General features: G+C 41.7%; 1 protein-coding gene across 13 annotated transcripts in view; it reads left to right on the forward strand.

Annotated features, from left to right (window-relative positions):
• ZMYND8 (zinc finger MYND-type containing 8) overlaps positions 1-17,076 on the forward strand; it is an 84,230-nt gene extending 67,154 nt beyond the window's left edge. For 11 of the 13 annotated variants that reach the window (XM_081011031.1, XM_081011032.1, XM_081011037.1 and 8 more), the window contains 8 exons: positions 2,730-3,095; positions 4,652-4,842; positions 8,065-8,145; positions 10,168-10,246; positions 10,756-10,995; positions 11,206-11,363; positions 13,884-13,973; positions 15,648-17,076. In XM_081011031.1, coding sequence (XP_080867157.1) covers positions 2,730-3,095; positions 4,652-4,842; positions 8,065-8,145; positions 10,168-10,246; positions 10,756-10,995; positions 11,206-11,363; positions 13,884-13,973; positions 15,648-15,749 — 1,307 coding nt within the window. In that variant the 3' untranslated portion in view covers positions 15,750-17,076. Of the gene's footprint in view, positions 1-2,729; positions 3,096-4,651; positions 4,843-6,402; positions 6,472-8,064; positions 8,146-10,167; positions 10,247-10,755; positions 10,996-11,205; positions 11,364-13,883; positions 13,974-15,647 lie in introns of those variants that run through there. The other 2 variants (XM_081011029.1, XR_013987910.1) reach the window with 2 other exon arrangements.
• Positions 17,077-25,620: the final 8,544 nt, after the last annotated feature.

Genomic DNA, 25,620 nt, shown 5'->3' on the forward strand with positions numbered 1-25,620 from the left:
CACTGTGCTGTACAGAGCCAGGTGGCCTGTGCCCCTGCTTCTACAGCTTCTACAACTGCGGGGGGTGAGGGTGAGGAAGGAGAGATGAAGGAATCAGCCTGCTGAACAAAGCAAGGCATTAGTAATACAGTGGTACCTCCACTTGTGGACGGGATCTGTTCCAGAGGTCCGGTCGGATCCCAAGGTTTCCGCAACCTGAGGACCACTTCTGTGCATGCGTGCACAGCGAAACCCAGTAAAATACTTCTGGGTTTGCCGCACGCATCCCGAAATTTACGTAACCAGAGGATTATGTAAATGGAGGTTCAACTGTATCTTCCAAAAATGTATCTTTGCTACAGTGGCTTGAAAACATGCAGCTGTACTCTAGATTGCCCTAGCTTTTGTCAGTATGTACAAAGTATTAGTATCTTATCACCCTTCAGATGTTGGACTCCCATAAGCCCCTAACAGTCTGGCCAATGGTCTTGGATGATGGGAGTTTGAGTTCAACAACATCTGGAGGGACCATTGGTTTCCAATCCCTGATCTGTAGTCTGCAATGCTCAGACAAGGCAGATGGTAGATAGAAAGGTTAGAAAACCTTCAAGAAGTTTTTTTGGAGCTTATTTCAAACCTTTCAGTATTTAATGTGAGAGAGGGAGAGTTGAATTTGTGTCACTGTTGCTGGTGTTATTTGTAAGTGAATTCTGTGTTTTGTTCTATAGTTTCTGAGTTTTATTTAATTTTTGGTTTGGACTGCATATATTACAATTAGTTTAAATAAACAAATGAATACATTCTTACTTAAATTTCATCTTCCCTGGCTTTCGGCAGCATGTATATGACTTGTGTTCTTTATACAGTGGTACCTTGTCTAGCGTCCACCTTGTCGCACGCCAGTTCCATCAAACATCCACAGCAAACCTGGAAGTACTGGAACGGGTTACTTCTGGGTTCGCCGCTTGTGCATGTGCAGAAGCACAAACTGTGCACTTGCATGTGCAGACGCGGCAGTTTGTCCAGTGTCCTTTTTGGCCCGTGACTAGGGCTCTGGAACGGATCCTGGTCGCAAAACGAGGTACTACTGTAGTAGTATTCAATCACCAGGGAACATGTGATCACGAGAGTCTTGAAATCTTGGTGTGTGTGCTACCTATAGTAGCAAATTCCTGAAACTTATGCTGAGAATGCAATAATTAAGGGTGCTTTCATAATCTGAATGAAGACGTTTCAAAACCTAATATATGTCAGTGTAAAACAAGGATGAAGAGCAGCTCTTAGGCATCATCTACATGATGTGAGGGACTAAAAATACCGTATTTTTCGCCCTATAGGACGCACTTTTTCCCCTCCAAAAATGAAGGGGAAATGTGTGTGCGTCCTATGGGGCGAATGCAGGCTTTCGCTGAAGCCTGGAGAGCGAGAGGCGTCGGTGCGCACCAACCCCTCTCGCTCTCCAGGCTTCAGGAAGCTATCTGCAAGCCTTGGGAGCCTGGCGGGAGTGCCCGCCGGGCTCCCACAGCTTGCGGGCAGCAGCCTGCAGCCCGAAGCACGGGGTGCGCTGTGGAGCACGCCCCGTGCTTTGGGCAGATGTCCGCAAGCCTTGCGCGCCCGGCGGGAGGTCCCGCCAGGAGCGCAAGGCTTGCGGGCAGCAGCCTGTTTTGAGGGCTGGGGTCGGGGGAAGCTCGGGCTTCCCCTGCGCGCAGCTTCGGCATTGCTCTGGCTCCCGTTCTGGGGGCTGGGGTCAGGGGAAGCTCGGGCTTCGTCTGCGCGCAGCTTCGGCATTGCTCTGGCTCCCGTTCTGGGGGCTGGGGTCGGGGGAAGCTCGGGCTTCCCCTGCGCGCAGCTTCGGCATTGCTCTAGCTCCCGTTCTGGGGGCTGGGGTCGGGGGAAGCTTGGGCTTCCCCTGCGCGCAGCTTCGGCATTGCTCTGGCTCCCGTTCTGGGGGCTGGGGTCGGGGGAAGCTCGGGCTTCCCCTGCGCGCAGCTTCAGCATTGCTCTGGCTCCCGTTCTGGGGGCTGGGGTCAGGGGAAGCTCGGGCTTCGTCTGCATGAAGCTTCGGCATTGCTCTAGCTCCCGTTCTGGGGTCGGGGGAAGCTCGGGCTTCGTCTGCGCGCAGCTTCGGCATTGCTCTGGCTCCCGTTCTGGGGGCTGGGGTCGGGGGAAGCTCGGGCTTCCCCTGCGCGCAGCTTCGGCATTGCTCTAGCTCCCGTTCTGGGGGCTGGGGTCGGGGGAAGCTCGGGCTTCATCTGCGCGCAGCTTCGGCATCGCTCTGGGACCTGTTCTGAGGGCTGGGGGTGGGGGAAGCCCGAGCTTCCCCTGCCCCAGCCCCGCACCTGGGGGCGGGGGAATAATTTTTTTTCCTTTATCCCCCCCCCCCCCAAATCTAGGTGCGTCCTATGGGCCGGTGCGTCATATAGGGCAAAAAATACAGTAGTTCAAGAGTAGATGTTTTAAGGGTCAAAATGAAAGTTTAGAGGCTCCTAGAGTGACAAACATATACCCTGTAGGACTCAGTTTACTTTCTTTTACTTCATCACATCTTCTCTGCAGGCAAAAAGATGGCATTTTTTCGGTCTGTGATGTGTAAATTGCTTTGAAAGTCAGCTGGCAACGAACAATGCAACTTTCACCCACTGAAAAATAATTATGTCCACAGATATCTGTTGTACTATGTTCCTCACAGTAACTGGGTTTTGTATTACCTGAATTGTCAGTAAAAAAATTTTTTTCCCCTACCCACTTAGCTGCAGCTAAAACCCCACCTTCTTCAACAGTAAGTAGTCAGCCTCCAACTGAAACTCAGGTGCTTACTCGATCCGCATCCCAGACTCCTCCAGCTGGTGTCACAGCTACAACAAGCACTACTTCTGCTGCCAGCACTCCAGCTGCAGCCACCGGCAGCCCAGTGAAGAAGCAGAGGCCGCTTCTACCAAAGGAAACTGCCCCAGCTGTCCAACGGGTAGTATGGAATTCTTCAAACAAATTTCAGACTTCTTCTCAGAAATGGCATATGCAGAAGGTGCAAAGGCAACAGCAGCAGCAACAGAGTCAGCAGCAGCAACCTCAGTCCTCCCAAGGAACAAGATATCAGACAAGACAAGCCGTGAAAGGTATTATCACCTTTCCCATTTTGATCTCACTGCTGTATTTTTGCTGTGGTCATTGTGCTCAAGTACTTCAAACTATTCTTCCATAAATACGGGTCCTGTAAAGATATGAAAATGCAAAATCGCTCCACCAGTGTGGTCCTTAAGTGTACAGTGGTACTTCAGAAGTCCATTCGACTTCCAAAACGTTTGGAAACCAAGGCGCAGCTTCCGATTGGCTGCAGGAAGCTCCTGCAGCCAATCAGAAGCTATGGAAGCTGCACCGGACTTTCGGGTTCCAAAGAACATTTGCAAACCAGAACACTCACTTCCAGGTTTGTGGCGTTTGGGAGCCAAGGTACAACAGTACTTAGAATAATTTCTTTATCTGCAGCATTTTAGTTGGAATGTGAACTGCAATATCTTTCCACTGTAGTTTTAATTATATCGTAAGTATTATAAAATGAAATGTATCTATAACTGAAAAATGAGCTGTCTTAAGTGGAAATAACCATAGGAAGGGAAATGATTGCGATCACCAATATTTATTAGTGGAAGAAAGTGAACTACTTCAGGGATAAGGCATAGCTTATCTTGTATCAATAAGGAGATGCACAATATAGGTTGTATCTAATGCTGTCTGTGCTTGAGTCCCTTTCTCTATAACCCCCCACAGACTTAAAATCTGCTATGGAGAGTTAGAAAACCCTCCCGTGCAAATTGTTTGTGTGACAGGGGACTAGGGCATGGCTGCAGTGAAGAGGTGAGGAAAATAACGTCCCATTGTGCAATGTTAGATTCCACCATATAATTTTGATTGGTTATAAAGCTGTCCTTAAAGAACATGTTGATCCCTTGTTATGTGATGACAGAAGGTTTTTTATTTTCTGTGAAACATGGTTATGAAAATAAAGAGTGCCAACATTTTAAGAGGATAGATCCAAGTAACTTCTAGATTTCTTATTTTCCAAAAATGGGGAAACAGCCATTATTATTATTGTCCAAGCAGTTCTTAATCTAATTAATTATGAAATTTAATTTGCACCTAACAGATACTAATCTAATTAAATCTTCCTAATATCTTTAGACAGATGCAATCTGTAGATTTTGGGGCGTCAACCTAATTTGCAGCCCCCCTCCTTCCTCCCTGCCCCATTTTGCTTAATATCATACTGGAACAGTACCTAGTAACTCAACAGCTTGTTCACTACTTTGTGAGATTTTACTTGGCCATAATCAAGGTATTATCCCACTATGGTACATTTTAAGGAGTATTTTCCAGTGGCTGGTGAAACCAGCATAGACACTCACTAAAAGTTGCCCTAAGAATCCTTAACTGCCTTCTTTTTTGCACTGGTTTACACAGTTATGCCAGCATAATGTCACAGAATAAGGTATGTCACCACTGCAAGAAGTATTATGGGAGCATCACACACCAATCCACCAACACAAATGTTCAAGACTGAGCTGTGAAAGGCTATTGAACAGCATTTATTTAGCATTGGTTTGCCTGTTTTTTGACATTTCAAACACGTTGAAATCTGCAGTGATTCACTTGTGGGTTTGTTTTGTGTCCTTAGCTGTACAGCAAAAAGAAATTACTCAGAGTACTTCAACGTCAACCATTACCTTGGTTACAAGCACTCAACCTGTTTCCATAGTAACCAGTTCTGGATCAGCAAGTACACTTTCATCTTCAGTTAATACAGACTTGCCAATAGCAACAGCTTCAGCAGATGTGGCTGCAGATATTGCTAAGTATACTAGTAAAGTAAGTTTTATGTTTTTGTTTTTTAAAAGCATTACATTCTTACAAGTTTTACTTTGAAGTTAATGCAGTTGCTGATGTGCAACAAAGCAAAGCACTTGCCTGAACATTTTTCCTCATCCTGTGATGTGGATAAGTTTAACCTTTGAACACGTGGAAGAACCTTAACAGCAATATTTTAAACTGGCTGCTGGTGTGTAGCTAGAAGCACTGCAACTTTTCCTGCCGTAGTTCTCCAAAAACAGAAGCTTGGGTTTTGGGTCAGGGATGGAGGGAAGAGACAAAAACAGCCCGAATGTATGCATGGTTAACATACATTTATGGATAAATTTTATTAACCCAACATGTGTGGATATATGTATGCACATCATAATTTTATTAGTACTTATCAGATTTATTTGTAATGTTTGACAAAGCTTTTTTTTCTACTTCGTGCGTGTTTCTTTTAGCATAGTCAACAATCTGTATGGTGTATTAAAATAGTAAGGGCAAAACAAATGCAAGTGCTTGCCTCAAGGAGCCTAAAATCTGTATTTAAGCAGTAGGAGAAAAGTAGAGGAAAATTAATACAAGGAAATATAGTTTCATGTCCTTAAACTTTGCTCCAGTTGGAGATGAGGATCTAAAGATTAAGCCTGAGGCTTAATAGAAAAGGGGGCCTTTGTGGAATTTGAAGGAAGACTCTGAGATGGCACCATGTAGGTGTTCTAACGTAAAGGCTGATATTCTGTTAGGAAAAAAATGGTATTCTGAGCTGAGTATTTTCCACTTCAGTGTACAGAGCAATGGTGTCACAGCAATAGCCTTAAACCTTGCACTTCTTGGGACAGAGTAGTCTTACAGATATGTAAAGCTATCTCTATAGAAGCTATTGGTACAGGAGCCCATTGGATACAGCTGTATGGGAGTAGCTGAGCTATATGAGTTTCTGGCAGCCGAGGAAGCTGATGCTTTTGCTTGGCCTATCTGGGCAAGTGGTGTGCCACAGTGACCAATTGGGTCTTGCTCGGGAAAGCCAGCATCTTTAGACAAGCGCTTTCAGCTACAGTTGCCAAACATGGCTGCCAAACAGATATGGGGGCTTTGGTGGTGGAGTGGGGATAGAGGCTGAACTGTCCTGTAATTAGTGTGTGCAAGGTGTGACACAACAGTTCCAAAGGCTTTAGGCTGGTACACATGTGGTAGATAAAGGACTGTATATGAAGGGTTGACATTTTTATTTTTAGGCAGGGCTGTAAAGCCTAGTCTTGCATACCTACTCCCTGAAAAACTTGCTACACATTCTGTGTATGCAAGAGAGAAATAGTAGATTTCAAATCACTTGTAAGTCATAAAGTTCATTGGTTGGGCTTGGGCAAGTCAGCATCTTTCAGCCATACTTTCTTGCCTGGGTAAACTAGCCTTGTGTACTACCTGAACTCCTTCAAGGAAGACAAAGGAGAAGTGGCCAGAATGAGAACTGAGCAGGCAAGGCTGTAAACAGGTGCTTCATTGAACATCAAGCTTAAGTGCATAGCTGGCCAGTTTAAAATACTGCTGTGAAAGTTTCCCCGTGTGTTACAGCTGGCGTACCTTAACACCACTAGTGAGACTACACAGGGGCAGCACAACTGGAAGAACAATTAATGACAAGTAAGTAATTCCATTTTTGTTCAGGTACCAAAATCATGAAGTAAAAACAACTCCTGCTTCTTGTGTGAAGTGGTTCTTCTAAAATGTGTTAATTTAAACATAATGAGAGGTTTTAGAATGATGAAAAATGAGCCATCCAAGGGTGGTGCTTTAAATGCTTACAAAGTGTATTTGCCCCCTCCAGGGTCTTTATTTTAAGAAGCCATTCCAATTTCTATTGATGTAACTTTATTTAATTAAGATATTTAGGCAGAGAGCTAAATTGAACCTTACTTTTTAAAAAAATAGACATGAAAAGCAAAAATGAGAAATTCCTCACATCATTTTCCAAAGTAGCCATTTGCATGAAGTGGAGAGAAACACAGGTATCTGGCCTGTTTATCTAAACCGCTCAGTGAGTTGAAGCCATTTATAAGGTCACAAATGATGTTTAGAAAGTTCATGCAGTTTCTTTCTCCCATCTCAGTCCTGTAGGTATCTTGATCCATTTTACTACCTCATGAACGCTGACATCTGATCCTGCGTCAGCAACTTGCATGGTAGATTGTGAACAGATTCCCAGAGTACTGCATTTCAGACTCTCAATGCATAAATTAGGACTAAAATTAAAAGTAAACGGCTCCAGAATGCTTTGTTGGTGTCTGATGTATGCAAGCGAATAGAGTTTGATTCTGATTGTCATTTTGAGATCTAACTGCTAAAATAATGCCAACATGGAATTCTGTGTTTTGACATGGTGATTGGTGATTTGAATCCTCTGATGGCATTACAGATACATGGCAATATTGTAATTTAACACCATTTAGAGAGAACCTATGGCATTCAGGTTGAACAAGTAAATAGTGAACTATGAACTCACCACATATCTGAGAGTCCAGTTGTCTGGCTACCAAACTAAACATACTGTAAAGTGATTTAACCATAGCACGTGGCACCCCACATTGTTGTCTGAGGTACACACAGATACACCCCCCCGGCAGGTATGCAATCATGTTGCATGCAATCATTTATAATGGCTCTGTATAATCACTTTTATTTGATTCCTGAGATTTTACTCATAGTGAGATTAGAAACTGATATCAAAAGAACTAAATGGAGAGGTGATATCGTTATTCACACACAGAATCCTACCCAAGTTCATAGAATCATAGAAATATAGTGTGAAGCAACCCAAAGGGCCATCTAGCCCAATCACTTGCAATGCAGAAATCATTGCTAAAGAATCCCTGACAGATGGCCATCTAACCTCTGTGTAAAAACCTCCAGTCAGGGAGAGTCCGCAACCCTTCAAGGTAGTTCGTTCCACTATTGAGCAGCATTTATTGCAGAAAGTTCTTCCTAAAGCTCAGTTGTTCACTTCTATTCATTGTGTGTGGAGTGGATGAATCTCAGAGGTCAAGAGGTATCAATACGACCTAAGATACAGTGGTTGCTGGATTTCTTTTATATTATTGATATGATTTACAAAATCCACTCAAAGAAAAATGTGTCAGTAGTTTTTATAATATCCTACATAAGAAATTATGGAATGATAAAGAAATTTAAAAAGCAAGATCATTTTTAATACCTTAATAAACTTTTTTTTTTAAACAGATGATGGAAGCCATAAAAGGAACAATGACAGAAATATACAATGACCTTTCAAAAAATACCACTGGAAGCACAATAGCTGAGGTCAGTGTCTTTTGCCATCAGCAAGTCACATTTTTTTCTTTAAAAAATAAAATGTGAAACACTTTTAAAATAAGTAGAAACCTGCCTTTTAAATATTCTGCAGATATGTATTTGAGTTCTGGCCTCTTGTCTGATCTAATACCAACTATTGTGAAAACTACTGGTTGCATACTGTGAGAGAGAGGAGCTCATTAAAGTTTATAGCCTGAAATTTTAACTAGGTTGCTCTTGCTAAAAGCTGCTACTACTGTGCCAGACGATGACAATATAATAGCTCTACAGTGGTACCTCGGGATACAGACGCTCCAGGTTACAGAGTCCGCTAACCCAGAAATAGTACCTCAGGTTAAGAACTTTGCTTCAGGATGAAAACAGAAATCGCATGACGGCGGCAGCGGGAGGCCCCATTAGCTAAAGTGGTTCCTCAGGTTAAGAACAGTTTCAGGTTAAGAATGGACCTCCAAAATGAATTAAGTTCTTAATCCGAGGTACCACTGTACTTCCTTAAATGCACAGCAGGCATTTCCATCAGGCCTTCTAAATCTAACTTGTTTACGCAAGCAAAATATCTTAGGTCCAGTTTACAATTTGAAATACTGTACTCAATTGACAGGGAGCTTATTCTGGCTTGCACACATAACGCTAAACCATTGTTTAGCATTACATAAGAGTACAGCCAGTGTCACCACCTCAATTTGTTTAGTGAATATATTGTTTTCATGGAGCATGAAAAACAGGAAGGAAAGGATGAGGGAAAATGAGTTCCAATATCTTATCTTTTTTCTTTCCTGTGATTCAGGCACATTAACTAACCCTTCTCTTTTTCATGCCACATAGCAAGGGAGGGGAGAGAGTGACTGTGCGATGCCCATGTTACTCAGAGTTCTGTAGGCAACTAATGATTTACAGAAGCATGCTGATCGTGACATTGCATTAAAAAACAGCCTTGTCTCTCTCTTTTTTTTAAAAAAAGGCAGTTATTTTTCTTTAAAGTCAATTTTTCTGAATGCTTATTTATTTACTAACTACCTTTATAGCCTGTGTTATAACAAAACTTTTTCAGAGCAGCTTACAACATAAAACAAGCAAAACTTTTAATATCAGTAAAATGAAAATTAAATCAGTTGGGGCACTTTACTTTTGTCATTCCCTATGGTGCTAACAATATTAATCCTGGTCCGTATACTGTACGAAACATTAAAAAAAAAAAGAGTTCTTCATGTAGAACCTTTCTTTTAAATTCTGCTGGATACATATTTAATATATGTAGGTTCCTCTTAAGGTATCTCATTTTTTTGTGTACAGATTCCCTAGCAGTATTATTAGAGAAAAATTGCTCCATTTGCTATCCATTTTGCTGATGAATTTTGCTAAAATCTCTTATTATGAGTTGTTATTTTTTATTGGTCTCCTAGTTTCCTCTCTGTTTACTGTTTGAAATACCAGAAGGACAAAATTTGCCATGTTTTAAGCGCTTGTTTCTCATCACTGTTGACATAATTCCTAGTGCTCTTTTTGAATCATGCACTAACTGGTTAAAACCAGCAAACTAAGCACTTCTATTTATTTATGTATTATTGGTGTGTGTGTGTGTGTGTGTGTGTGTGTGTGTGTTTTACTTTATTTTATTTGAAATTTTATTTAGAAGAAGGGAAATCTAAAGTATGAATCATGGAACTCTAAAGTCCATATTTTTTTTCTGGGGCTCATTTAGTCAATTTAAATATACCCTTCATTAGTTGAGCCATGGGTTATAAAAAATGTTAGTTATTTTTAATAGTAAATAGATACAAATCCATAGGAATCATTCCTCCCTTTTTACACACAGGTTGGAATGCCTTTTTTGATATGGTGATTATTGGGAAACAGAAATGTATCATCTAAAAACCAAGAGAGGGTGCTTTTTTCCCTTCAGAATCATTTTGTTCATATGCAAACTTATGCAAATTAAATCCAAAACTCATAGGGTTGAAAAGGCTTTTTTTTTAATCAAGTGACCTAATTATTTCTTTGATATTCCAGATTCGTCGTTTGAGAATTGAAATAGAAAAGCTTCAGTGGTTACATCAGCAGGAACTTTCAGAAATGAAACACAATCTGGGTATAAAAAATGCAGTTCAAAATAATGATGTTGCCACTTTATTTTTTAAAAGGCCATGGCAGTATCTCAGCTGCAACTCTGTGAAAGTACAAATTGTCCTCCCTGGAAAGAGTAGAAAATGTGATGGAACATGCCATCTTAGACTGTTCCTCACATGTACGGTCAGTTAGAGTTGGCCAGTTCAGACATCTGAACCAGCTCAATATAGTATTTCCTGAACCACAATTTAAATATGTACTGTTTTGAGAATGAAAATATGCTTACTCTTTTTGAAATCCAGAAAGCAAGTTAAACTGCAAATTGGATAGTAATTGTTCATTTATAGTTCATTCATGAGAACCAATAATCACTAGTGTGGTAGATATGTTGCCTAATGCTGCACTTGCAGTCACAGAATGAAGCTGTTGTTTTTCATCTAAAAGTCACTAATGCATCTAGAGCTAAAACTTAAATTTCTAAATTAACATTTGGACCCACTGTTGACTATATGCTGTCTGTCTGTTGACTAGAACTCACAATGGCTGAAATGCGTCAGAGTTTGGAACAGGAAAGAGATCGTTTGATTGCCGAAGTGAAGAAGCAGCTGGAACTGGAAAAGCAGCAAGCTGTGGATGAAACCAAAAAGAAGCAGTGGTGTGCCAACTGCAAAAAAGAAGCAATTTTCTACTGTTGTTGGAATACCAGTTACTGCGACTACCCTTGCCAGCAAGCCCATTGGCCGGAACACATGAAGTCCTGCACACAGTCAGGTAAACAATGTGGGAAACCATTTACCTTCTAGATGTTGCCACGCTACAATTCCCATGAGTTCCATGAAGCCTGGCCAATACCCAGGGATGGTGAGAGTTGTAGTTCAGCAACATCTGGAGGGCCAAAGGTTCCTCACAACTGTTTTAACTTATTTGTGAGTGAACATCATCCAGTTACATAATTTAGAAATCCTTTTGTTTTCATTTTAGCAACTGCAACACAGCAAGAAACGGATCCTGAAATTAGCACAGAAACATTAAATAAATCATCCCAGCCTACCTCCAGTGCACAACCGGCACCTACAGAAACTGCCAGTACTCCAAAAGAAAAAGAGGCAGCTGTTGAAAAGAGCAAGGAGAGTGTTACAGTAAGTATTTCAGTCAGTCATTTTACTTGTATGCCGCCTTTCCAAAGTTAAAACAATGCTTGAGGTGGCTTACGACATACTTCTTTACTTAACCACAACCCCCTTCATATAAAATTTGTGAGAATGTATAAACACTGAATTCTGGTTTCCTGTTAACATTCTTGAGGGTTCATAAGAATTAAAACACATTTTGGAGATTTGTCTTTAATCTTACAAAGTTGTTTCTTAAGGGAAGGGACCAAAATGTATCTAGGCTCTCTCATATTTCATTTCATTTATTTGTGTCCAGTCTTCCTTCCTTTAAGAGGGCCCAGGGCAGCTGACAACATGAAATTTTATAAGACCAATTCCAAAATCAGTAATTAAAATGACAGTGCCCAAATAATCCTATCTCCTTCCAAAGGCAAATAAAAATGTGTTCCTGGGCAAATAAAAATGTGTTTTACATTCTAGCTGTACTACCACAGAGGAAACCCCTCTCATACTTTTTCACCCTCCTTGGTATCCACAGTGTTGGTACTGCAAGAAGGCCCCCTCCCATTGTAAACTGTGTGCTTAGACATATGGCAGAAGACACTCCTTCAGGAACTTTCGGGCTTTGTATACTAGTACCAACGCTTTGAATTGGACCCTGAAGCTCACTGGCAACCCGTGTAGTGCTCTCAGAACCTGGAGTGATACGCACTCTTCTGGCTACTCTCAATACTAGTTGCAGCCTCCAGACTGTTATTAAGGACTCTTGTAAAGCACATTGCATTAATGTGTGTGCTTATCAGAGCATGGATTACTGATGCCAAACTATCTCAGTCCTGGAACAGCCACAGCTGATGAACCAGCCAGAGCTGGGTATAGGCCCCACCAAAGCCACCTGTATATTCAGTGACACTTTGGCCTGCAGGAGTACCCCAGACTTCGAAGCTGCTCCATCAAGAGTGGAGGGATGCCACCCCATCCAGAACAAGCCAACCCCTTAATTCCTGGACCAGAGACCACCCACCCACCCACAGGACCTCCATCTTAACTAGATTCCATTTCCATTTACCAGCCCTAGTCCAACCCATCACTGTATCCAAACACTGACTCAGTGCCTGCACAGCCTCTCCAGGTGGTACTGTAGATATTGAACAGCATGAGGGATAAGATGGAGCCCTGTGGGACTCCATAACATAAATCCATGGGTCCAGCCAGTGCTGTTCTCTGGAAGTGACTCTGCAGGTAGGAGTAGTTAATGGTACCCATCTCTCAGTGAAATTCTAGGAGAAACAACAGCACTTTGCTATATAGCTTTGTCCTTCACCATGCCATGCCCTAATGAAATTTCATGCAATATTCTGCCACTCTTGTTAGGATAGATTTATTGCTTTACTCTTGGTGTCCGGCACACTTCCCTGTGGCTCTGCAGGTCTGCAGGTGGCTCTTACCTGAGGAAGGTAAACTCTGAATATCCTCGAAGGATTCAGGTTCACATCTTGCAACTCTCATTGAATCTTATTGAGTCAAAGCTATTGCTCTGGGTGCATGAGTGCCCATCAACCTTTCTCTATTCTAGCCCCTTTGAATCGCAGATTGTATATGCCCTGTAGATACACTCATACAGCATGCACCGACACTTCTACCATGCACCTAAAACTCAGCTTTGAAACTGTTGCTCAAATTACCATATCCTCAAATAATTCTGTACCCTAACTTCTCCACAGAAATGGTAGGCATTGGAATACATTAGATGTCATTGGCTACATAAGCCTTGTATATATCAATTAACATTCTTCAGATGGTGTGGATTAGGATATGATTTCTAATCAGAGATGTAAATAACCATTGTCGCACTGATAATTAATTAAACCAGTATCTTTATGAAGAGCTGGAATTGCATATTTATTCCTTCGTTCCCAAACCCTGTGTGTTTAGTAAAAGAACAATATATTATTTACTTCACCAATGCTTTAATTGCATCATGTCTCATTTGAACTATTATTGGAGAACAGGACTCAAGGTATACTCACGAGCTCACACTTTCTGTGAACCTAGCTCATAAAACTTTATAAGTTTTTCTCTAGATTTTATGTTTTTTCATTGAGGGGGATGCTTGAAATGCATTGGAAATTGGTGATGAGCCTTACAAAAAACCTTGACTGATTAATTAGGTACACACATGTTTAGGGTATTTTTAAAAGAGCAGTCTCTTGTGCTTGTAGCAGTGCTGTGTTTTGCTATGATCTGGCATTATTTGCAAAGAAAATGTTGGGTGCCTACAATTTCTACCATGGAACATTTTGCTTGAAAATCTCAAATTGCTTTCACATAACTGTTACACCTTTTTGAAACATCAAGCTGTATACATTGCTCACATTCATATTTTGAATTTTGGTTTCATTAACAAAAAAAGTAACCTGTGAATTCATTGAGATGCAAATTTTAACACAAGCCAAACATCTGACAAATTTCTATGATAATAATAAATAGGTGGCATTTATGTAAAAGCTGAACCTTTTGCTGAGGTTGCCTGTGCTGTCTCTGCAGATAGCAACAGGTGTGACAAGCAGCCAGCCTATAAAACTGGTCCAGGTCCCGCAGACCACCACCTATATACCAACTACTCAACCCACAATTGTAAGTACTGCTTTTGGCATTGAAACCGCTCATTATCTATTGTGGGGGGCGGGGTTTTCTCCTGTGTTATCAGGACATGAATTCACCGGTCCCAAGTCTATATTTGCAGTGTAAAACGCCTTATTTTGCCGTACAACATCTCCATTTCCCTCATGCCATATAATTTCATCATAGAGCCAACCAAGGATTCAAAGACTAGCCAACATTCACACATAGTTACAGCTGCATTTTGGGGGGGCGGGGGGGGGAACATTACTTCAGATATGGCGAGCTCTTCCTTTGTGCAATGCGAACAAGTTTTATTTTAGCACTATCCAGGTTATGCCAAACAAACCGAGCCCTAACAATATTGCATATATGTTCCGTGTTTCTGGAATTGCTACATTGCCATTGTACGTCACGATCTTTTGATGCTGGGATAGGAAATGTTGGCTGTGATGTAGGAATTAGGCCACTGTTCCACATCCATTTAATCCCTCAGGCTTCTTAATTTCATTTGTGCAATCACCATGTGGTAAGCAAAAGTTTAACTATTCATCCCGTGCTCTTCAGGCCCAAAAATGCTCAACAGAGAGACTGAGCTAGAGTTCTTCATAACAAAGTGAACTTGGAGCTTCTTGTTTCAAAAAAGCTTTCCGCCACAATTAGAAGATGGAGGGTGGTGTTGGGATTTACCTGCCTAAAATGATTTTACCTTAGAAAGTTCTGTTGGTTGAGTTTTACCTTGCTTTGCTGATCATGTTTGATCCCTCCGGGATCATGTTTTCCTCAAAATTAGCTGTCCTGGTGATCCTGTATTAATTTTTAACAATACTGCCTTAAAGCAGGAGGGAGAGCCTTGGTGATTTTTCACCCTACTTGACATTTAATTCTATAATTTACAATGGTCAGTACCAAATGTTCCATGTACATTTACTGACCTACTGTGGTCATAATGCTAACGATCGTACTGTTCCAAGGCACAGTGCCCAAATCCACTAATTCTCTTACTATGTGAGTATTAGACATGTTTTATTAGCAACATCTGACCTAATGCTATTGTGGAATGCATATATGAGTTTAGTAATAAATCCTAATGCCTTAAAGGGGCTCAACACATCAGCATGGTTCAATATTCATCCTACAGTTTGTGTAAAGAAAGCACTGGATCAGTTCCTGGTACATGTGATGGAAGTCTCCAGGTTACTACATTTTGAAAACAACACAATCATGGTTTCTTTTTTTAGCTGTTGTGCCCATTGTCTCCTGTAAATTGTTGGTTTGTGAGCACTTTGAAGACCAGGATTTACCATCTGATTTGAGTGAACACACATTGTTTAAACAATGCATAGAGTTTGTTTTCTAGTGACTAGACAGAATATTTGTGTATTACAGAAACTGTAAACACTTTTAATCAGATTTCTACTGTTTAAGGGAATGCTTGCAATTATATTGAGAGGAAAGTTACACACAGGTCTGAGGCTATATAGCAAGGAATAGGAAAACTCATTTTTTTGACTCGGTACTGAATATCTTGCACACGGCTCAGAGTGCTTATTATGTACAGTAGTGTATTATTATGTATTATGCCCTTTATTTCCCTGGTAGTATCATGCTGAGGGTTTCTCATGACAGGCAATCCTACGTTTCTGTGCTTGTGGTTGCTGACATGTGTGTTTTGGTTTTAATCCACAGACCATTCCTGTAGTAGTAAGCCCTACAGCTGGGACCGTGGCAATGAGAACAGGAGTTCAGTATGTTCAGACCACAATGCCTGTCCAAGTACGGAGAGTCTAACTGCTAACAAAGGAATCCAGGCAGCTGTTGGAGTATATAATCGTCTCTGTAATAGAAATGTTTTTTTAAAAATCCCCGCAGTTCATTGGATTAACCTCAAAGGTTCAGACTTTTAGCTTTGTACAGGTGTACAAAGCATTTATTACACTACATTAATGTAAAGCATTAGCGCTGGCTTTAAAAAGCTTGAGGACTGGTAAAATTCATGGTAAATCTATGCTTCTGTTGTAAATTATGTACATTTTGTGGATGATGTTAGAGTACCATCTCCTTTTTATATTTGTATTGACTTCGACGTATAAGGAGTGTTGGAAGCTGGTGAAGGAAAGGTTAAATCAGACTTGCCACAAACACCACCAAGAGAAATGGTTTTCTGGGAACTGCAGTTGCACACATAAATCAAGAATGAGAAGACTGAACCACTTGCCTTGCCTTTGGAGACGGAAAAAAACACACGCCTGCACATTGGTTTGTGCAACTGAAGCTGGAACTTGCCGTTTTAAATTTGTTAAATCAAGCATTTCCAATCTTAAGGCTCCTCGTACATTAAAGGACATATTTTGTGTTTCATATTTAAAATGAGAGAGATTGTTTACAAAAAGGGGGGGGGGGTTAAATTTCATTCATGCTAAGAGAAAAGGAAAGTCGGAAGCTAAATATCAGATCAATATTTCCAGAGATAATGAAAATGGATTTTGGGGCGTATGCTTCCTACTAGGTTATGTTTCAGTTGTATTGCTGCTGCTTCTTTTTTTAAGTGTCCAAAGGACTTTGAAATTGTTTTCAAAGGGAACAAGAGCTATAGATGGAGAAGACTCTTTACCAGGAAACGAGGGCAAAGGACATTGATGCTGGAATAGAGCATGTATTATGGGATTTTTATGTTTTTATGTAAGCATGAAACAGTACAGTATGAGAGAGAAAGTAACCCATGAAAACACTGTCTGTTACACTTAAACTGTAGTACCATTTTGTATGTTGTGTAAACAAAGCATTGAACAAAGCAAGGTGATGTATGTATATGAGCAAATTAATTGTATTATATCATTCCAGTACATTTTGTTGTACATTTTAGTCATATTGATTTCTCCCATTGTTTATAAAGGATGCAGTTTGTACAGTCTCCAGCTAGTACACACATTAGAGGAAAGAAGAAGAAAAAAGCTAGAAGGAAAAAAAAATCAGGAGCAGAATATTTGTGAATTGCATTGTGTCAAAGATAGCCTAGCTGGCCTTATTTGTGAAGCATAATTGCTTTTAGCATATGGAAGTATTTTTTCACATTTTCTTTGTATAAAATTTGTATTAAACTAAATATCTTTTTTGATTATTGTGTTTCTTTTACTAAAGCAGGTGACGCACAATATGCTTTGGGATTTCCCAATTTTTTCAGGGCTCTTTAAGTTTCTTTAATTCTTCTTTTTTTAATTAAACTGTTTAAGAAAAAAAATGGGTCATGTTGGGTTTCCATTTTCCTTCTGAAAGCCAGGTTACATTTACATGTGTCCTTTAAAAACAAGAACTCCATTCTGATCCAGCTATATTTCTGGTAGTTGATACTTAACTGCATCACTACTTGGCATGCTTACTTACAATTTTATATTATTCTCTTCACTTGTTCTGCCTAGCAATGGAAACTGTTCTGAGAGCACTGCAGCCTTCCTATTCAACATTAGCAAATATGCAGATGTTTTCTTTTTTTCATGTGCTTCTTGGACATTGAACAGACACAGAAGAGTAAGAGGTATTTTACTTTTTATTTATTTTAGAATTTGTCAGCTGCTTGCTTTTCCGCACAGCTATAAGTTTTGTCTGTTTGATGCTTAAATAGGGCTAAGTACATCAAATTATCTTAGGTCCCAAAACTGAGGTGCCACTGAGGAGGACTGAGTCCCAGCCAACCTAACCTCAAACAAATGAGGCGCAGAGAGGCTGAAGAATTTTTGCTGCTTACTAATACCACCTTTACTAGTTTGGTTTCTCTTTTTCTTTGTTCGCTTGTTTCTTTTCTTTTAACAAAATAAAAATCTACTGTCAGTATTTCACTCTTGCTTTCTCATAGCTTTGGCTGGCTAGTCAAATGCTGAAAAAGAGAGAGAGGAGAAAAAAACCCAATTTCAGGGTTGTCAAAGTCATCAAAACTGACTTCCAGCATCTTGGGGTCTCCTAATGTGAACCTTCACCATGGCAATAATGATTTGCCACCAGAGAGTCAAGCCTATTTCACATCTCACATCACAGTAGCTCAGACTCTTAATCTCAGCGTTGTGGATTTGAGCCCCATGCTGGGCAAAAGATTCCTGCATTTCAGGGGGTTGGACTAGATTACCTTCGTCGTCCCTTCCAACTCTACAATTCTGTGATTTATGAATCATGCCAGCAGCTACCACCACAGTCCTGCCAATGACAAAACCTATCTTAAGACCCTGAACCCTTCTGTTCTGTAGACCATTGTACTGTGAGGCCCCAGGACAGACAAGAACAACCACTTGAGAGGAATGTTGTTCACCAAAGTCCAGTGTCCTTTCAAAATGTAGAATATCACTCATGCAGGAAAATGGACAAGTTTACATATTATGCACAGTTTGGACTTGCTCAGTTTCAAGAGACACAGGCTCTTTAAAAACCATTGCTGCTTGCCAGTCTATTTAAAGCACACTGTGTTCTGACTAATAACATATTGACACTTCTCTCAAATAATCATGATTATCCTGATCACAAGCAGGCCACTACTGCGTCACTTCATCTGACATTTAACGCCAAGAAGCAGGCAGCTTGTGGGCAAAAGTAGACATGATAAGAGATGTGGGATCTATGGTCTCATTAAACTCGTCACCCAAAACAGCTGCTTTGGTGGTGGGTAGGAAGCAGAGCCCACCATTAGGACCACAGGGTTGCATCCCACTTATGTCACGCTCAAGAGTAGACCCACTGAAATGAGTGGACTTAATGGGAGCTGTTCACTGCTTCAGAATAAAAGAAGTCAGCCCTTGTAAGTTACTGCCACTTTTTTAAAAAAACAACAAACGAGCGAAAACTGCTAAAGCAAGTTTTGGAAAAGTAGCTTGTAAGAGCAAGACTGAAGTTAGGAACTTGATTTAAGGGACTTTTTAAAGGGTGGATATGGCAGGGCAGTCCCAAGAACATGCCTGTTTCTTCGGTAACCTCTTGTTCACTCTAGATATGTTTACTGGGGAGGAAGTCCCTTGGCACTCAGTGAGGCTTGCTTCTACATAGAAGTGCCTAAGACAGAATTGATCGTTATTAGTAAGGACTGCAAGCTGGGCTTTCCTAGTAGCTGAGTTTAGTGTTTGCTTGCTTGTCTGTCACGGGGGGGGGGGGGGTCATTATGAAGGAGTGACAGATACCCCTTTTCCAAACAACACTTTAGTGCGCCAGCAAGCCCAAAGGCCCATTTTCTTTCCTTACTGCTTCAGCTTGCAAAAGCAGCCTGTATTTATTTTATTTTTTACTCGTATTCCTTCCCTACAGTTGGTGTGCTTAACTAGGCTTGCTTTTCCCATTTTTGCTTAAATTATGCTGAACAACTTGCATGAAACTACATTTGTGCTTTCCATAGAGAGAGAAAATAGTATGGTGACAGTTGGAATAACCATTCCCCTGGCACCAGGGCATTATCAATCCGTTTTAGTAAAATTTTCTATTGTTTCTATCTTGCAAGCAGGGAAATTGTTTTTTCTTTGTCCCATGGCAAGCTGTTACTGAGGGTTTGCTGCCATCGTGTGCCTGTGCCTAGAAACTACACACACAAAATAAAATGGCTGATAGTAGAAAAAGAGTGTCTATGGGATACGGGTTTATTTGTAAGACTGTGATAGAAGAAGAAACCTATATGTCTTTTCTCAGTGAAACCACACAATAGGGCTATCCTCTGACCACAATATTTATCAATGGGATTGTGTGAGTTTCAGCTCCCAGCCCAGATAGCAGTGATTTTGACAGTTTCTGAACTTGGGGATACTGCTTGTTATAAAGTCTTCCCCTTGCCTTCCTAATGCCTATGTCATTTTTTATTTTATTTTTGTCACTAGTTAAAAATGACTTTTTGTCAAGCACCATGACCTTTTTTGCAGCAGCACTTTTGTAGCCCTTTTGGAAGCCCAGCCACTAAATAGAGGTGTATGAAATTATGCCTGGTGTCAAGAGAAAGTGTCCAGAGAGGGGTTTTCCTCCTCTAATACTGAAGCTTCATGCGGTTATCCCATGTTGGAAGATTTGAAACAGGCCAAAGGAAATGCCTCTACAAGTGCCACATAATTAAACTCTCGGATTCACTGCTGCAGATGATTTTGGCTGCCAATTTGGACGGCCTTAAAGGAGAGATCATAGAAATTCAGAGAGGGCATAAGGCTATATCCATGACTCTTTGTCATGATTGCAGTGTTCAGCCTGCACTGTTGGAGGCAGAATGCCTCTGAATACCTGTTGCTGGGAAACACAACTAGGGAGATTGCGGTTACACGCAGGGCCTGATCGCAGGCTTCCCAAAAGCATCTCGTTGGCTACCATGGGAACAGGATGCTGGTCTAGATAGATCTTCAACCTGATCCAACAAGGCTTCTTACTGACAATTGAATGTTACCAGTTGTTATTTTGGTCATTTGTATGCTGTACGTTTTCTCTTATCCAGGGCTGGCATATGCATAGTCCCTTGGGTTTTCTTGTTTAGAAGTGGCACAGATGATACTTCTTGTGAGGCCAGGCTAATCTCCCTCTTGCGAGTAGGTAGAATAAAACTGCTGGCGGGTAAAAAATCTGCAAGAGTTTTGCAGCAAGGCTTTACCGTCTTGCTTGCTTGCTTTGGCCATGTAGAAGAGCCTTGCAATGGGGCAGAGCCACATTGGGAGTGCAGGGCTGCTGCTGAGAATGGAAGCCTCATGTTGAGCTCCCCTTTCCCCCTCTGCAGCATGGCATTCAGTACAGTGCATGGCATTAAGTTGCATGTTTCCCACACCTGCTAGTGGCAGCGAATAACATGCAATGGCAGTGGGGATGTGCTTGGCGTCACAGAATCGAATATGTTGCAGAGGGATAATAATGGGGTGTTAGGTATAGTTAAGGCTATGGTTTTCCCAATAGTGATGTATGGAAGTGAGAGCTGGACCATAAAGAAGGCTGATCGCCGAATAATTGATGCTTTTGAATTATGGTGCTGGAGGAGACTCTTGAGAGTCCCATAGACTGCAAGAAGATCAAACCTCTCCATTCTGAAGGAAATCAGCCCTGAGTGCTCACTGGAAGGACAGATCCTGAAGCTGAGGCTCCAATACTTTGGCCACCTCATGAGAAGAGAAGACTCCCTAGAAAAGACGCTGATGTTGGGAAAGATGGAGGGCACAAGGAGAAGGGGACGACAGAGGACGAGATGGTTGGACATTGTTCTCGAAGCCACAAACATGAGTCTGACCAAACTGCGGGAGGCAGTGGAAGACAGGAGTGCCTGGCGTGCTCTGGTCCATGGGGTCACGAAGAGTTGGACATGACTAAACAACAACAGTACCTCTGGTGGCTGACATGCCATGCTCTTTCTGGGGTAGTCCGTCCACCTTTGGTCCCTACCAAGAACTCTCAGCTCTCAGCTGTGGCTCATAGAAGCTGTCAGCATACGACAGCAGACACATTCCAGGAAATGACTTCAAGTGGACGGCTAAAACATAGCTTGGCAACAGTGCATCCGCACTGCATGCAGGAGGTCCAGGTTCAATCTCTGGCATCTGCAGGCAGGTCTGGGAATGTTCCCTGCCTGAAATCCTGGGAAGCCACTGCTAATCATTGTGCACAATACTGAGCTAGATCCTGGGCCACTGGTCTGCTTTGGTATAAGACAGCTTCCTGCCTCTTCCCTTCCATGCATTAAAAGAACTTGGCATCTTAATGGTCAGATTAACAGCCATATGTTGTTTGCCTATTGCTTTCTCTTTGTTTTATGATCTTATTGTCAGCATTATTTATGAATCATTACATTTCAAAATCCTTATAACCTTTTATATTCAAAACAGTACTTTTTTAAAAAGCAAGCAAGCTGAATTGTGCTTTTGTAATGGCATTTTATTTATATTCGAATAAGTATCTGAAACGGGCCTCTGAATGGGGTGGGGGGATATGATAGCAAAAATGTTATAGCTGGGAGTGGGGCTGCTGATTGTATCCTGCCCTCCAAGAGGTAAGTGGCACTGCTTTTCCTTCTTGAAAATCAGCAGTAGTACAATCCAGCCAAAGCTGAGCATTTTCATGCCCCACTCATTTAAACAAGAGGTTTAAGTACATCTCTTGGGTGGTATTTAAGTAGACCTACTGAAATCAACAAACATGACTTAAGTCCGTTGATTTCAGTAGGTTTACTCTGAGTGAGTACCACTGCTCCTGATGTAATAACTTCGTTTAAAAAGTGTTTAATGAGGATTAGAACACACCCATGTACCCAATACTTCAGTATGTATTAGCTGTAATACTAGATACATGTTTTCACAGTGGGGAATACATGTGGAAGAGTCCTATAGTAAGTAGGGAAAGGACTAACAGCAGTGATACAGAATGCTTCATTAGACCAAAAAGTGAAACAGCTTAACATATCTTTCCCTTGGAAGCAGCCTCTCTCTCAGTATGTCAAGCCACATTTTCTCAAAAAAATTTATCTTTTTTATAATTATAATTATAGCTTTCCTTTTTTCCCCTTTGGCAAATGGCTGATGTGGATGCAGCAACAATCCTGCAACAAATAAACATTTGCAATCTTTCTAACCCCCCTCCCCCAAATCATGTAGCAAGTGAATTATAGCTTTTATGATAAACACCCACACACCCCTAAACTAGCTGCTTAGGATTTCTCCCATGCAGGTTCATGGATTCGGAAATACGTTGATCCTGGAATAGTATTTGGAGTCTGAGATGACAGGGCTCTGTGAAGCTCCTTGGAAAGGTATTTTCTTTCTTTGTGACAAAGGATTTGTGATGACAACAGCTGCTGCATACTGATGCAAACAAAAGTGGATATTTGCTGCAAACTTTCCTTCAGTGGATTTCACAACAGATACAGGCTGTGTAAACAAACTCATTTTTACCCCTTCCTAAAATGAAAACAATGACTGCAAACTCCCATACAGTTAGGCCAAAGTAATCTAAAATCTAAATAATGGGATATAATTGGTCCAGCCTAAATGGCTTCAAATGTGAATCAAACAGCATATTTGTTTCAGCTCTGCTGTACACCTGCCACCAGAGAGACTTCCATTCAACTCTCTGAGGGGATCCTGATGATGATCTCCTACACAAAATAATATTTTGATTTCCATTCCAGGAGCCAAGACTGGCCTGGCTAAGATCCAGGAAGAGTGCAAATCCTATGTAAACAGAGCAGGGACTGACTAGCAAAAATCCCACAATAGCAGTGCCAACAGTGATCTCCATATATTCCCCCACCTAGGACTTGGGAGGGGTGTGGGCTAAAATAATTGAATCCATGCACACCATGTGTGTGCTCCCATGGCTTCATTAGAGCCATAATTGAGGGCGTTAAGATGTTTGGACTATTGCTTTTTTAACCTGGTAACAAAAAATAAACTATCCATGGTTGTGCTTGTCCAAACTCCATAGTAGTTCTCTGAAGGGGATAACAAACCACTGCTGCAAAAAGAGCTCCTGACCTGACTGGCTAGTCTAGTTTGTTGCTGGAAGCTGACCATGTTCACCGCATCTGAGAATGGATTATTTTCCAGTGTCTGTCCTGAAACGCTACCTGAGCATTGTGAGAGCCACTGCTTGGTCCATCTGAAGGGGGAAATGGGTACCATAGGAGCTCTGTTGACAGTGTAGCTCAACAGCCAAATCCAATAGGTATCTTAATACTTGTGAAAGATGCTGTGCAACTCTTAGCCCAAATTGCACTGTTACTGTGGATCTCACCCTTTTTAAAATTTAAATCACACTCAGATGTAAAAGATGGCGTGCAATAGGTTTTAGCTATCCACTACAGTAGCTCATTCCAGGCATGGAGAAAGTGGATAGAGAAAGGGTTTTTTCCATGTCTCATTAATGCTAAATTTGGGGGCATTCAACGAAATTGAATGTTGGGCAGTTCAGGATAGACAAAAGAAAGCACTTCTTCATACAGCTCCCGGATGGCTCCCACCATCTCGGATGGCTTTTTAAGGTTACATAAATTCATGGAGGACAAGGCTATCCATGATGACCAGCCACAATGGCTATGATCTGTTGCTACTGTCAAGAGACTTGTCTCTGTCTCTGAAGACACAGGCATCTGGTTGGCCATCATGAGGAAAGGATGCTGGGCTTGATGGGCCAATGGCCTGATCCAGCACAGCTTGTTCTAGGTTCTTCTTCTAAGAGTGGCCTTCTTACAGGTGGCCTTTTCCTCATTGCTGGGCTGAGTGGTGAGTATATGTTCAATAGCAAAGCACTGGCTTTATCAGTGTAGATCAGAAGTGAGCACCCTGTTATTCTAGGGCTTTATGTAAGTGCTGGGGGAAGGGGGGTAAGTGGAAGGGGGGCAAGAAAGATGGAGAGTGAGGGAGAGAAGCAGAAAGAGAAAAAGGGAAAAGGGTGGCCCTGCCTACCTCTGGCTCCACAGACTTTTAACTAAGATCCTTTTGACTCCAGCCTCAGCCAACTCTGAGATGCAGTCAACTGATTACCACCAAGGGACTATGAATCTCAGTGGAAAGAGTTGCCCACCCCTAGTACAGATGTTTACTAGTTGCAACACAGAAAGGTAGCAAGGCTGAGAGAAGCATCTTTGTCCATGCTTAGTTCACTGCCCCCTCCCCAGCCACGTATTTGGCCACTTCCCATGTCTCTTTGGCCGTGTAGTGTGGCTTTGCACCCGGGCTCTTGCTCTAGCAAAATCTTTGGTCTCCAGTGCATCTAGGTGGTTGTTCAGTTTCTGCACAGCAATTAATCTGTTCAGATCACCACAGGGAATTATCCCATGATGGTCCGCAACAGGACAACACTGGATAAATGCTAAAATAAATTATCAGACACGCTAACCAGGGTGAATCTGACAGAAGCTGCCAAATCTCCCTCAATATGTCCCTTCAGCATAGTGTCATGAAGTATTCTCGTAATTCCCACACAACAGGATGTGCTATTAGAGAGAATGTGGCAGACTAATACAGCAACCTCAAGATTCCAGGCAAAAGCAATGCTTTCTTGATTGACAAGTGCTAAAAGATTCAGTTTTGCTGTCTATCAAGGCTCTGGCTTTTAGCTGGCCCTGCATCCCTCGAGACTTCCTGTCTTTAATTCAATTTGTTCCTCTCTTGGAAGCCTCAAAGTTGTCTTCCTTTTCCTTCCTTTTGGTTTCCTGTCCTGGCCTTGCGGCCAAATGTATGTCTGTTTTTAAGAATAATTCAGCAGCCAACACTAGAGCCAGAAAAGCATGCTTTGTCCCATTCTTGTCTTCTCCCTCTAGACTCCAAAGGCTAGGACATCCATGGAGGCGCATGGGAGCCTACCTCTTCCTGATATTTCAAGGTTCCCTCGGGGGATAAATTTTAGGGCTAACTACTGCAAAGCCTCGTTACCATAAAAACCATCCTCCTTGTTGCAAAACCCCAATAAACATCAAGTCAGCGTTGCCCTGATACATAGTCTTTCCCCTTTTCTTTCCCCTAGGTGGTAGTGGTTTGCAGGGTGAGGCAGTAGTGCTCACCTGACCTCCCGCTCACCAGCATCTCTCTAGCTCACTGGGACGAAGTGGGGTGGGGGGGTGGCAAGGTGCAAACACACAAGGAGTGTTTGGTATGTAACTCCACTGTGCCAACCTTCCCCCTTTCCCACTTGCTAAGTCACAGCAATGCCACCAGCCACTACCACTCCTGCTACCTCATGA

The sequence above is a fragment of the Podarcis pityusensis genome, assembly GCF_964106645.2.
Source record: "Podarcis pityusensis genome assembly, chromosome: 6".
Lineage (NCBI taxonomy): Eukaryota > Metazoa > Chordata > Lepidosauria > Squamata > Lacertidae > Podarcis > Podarcis pityusensis.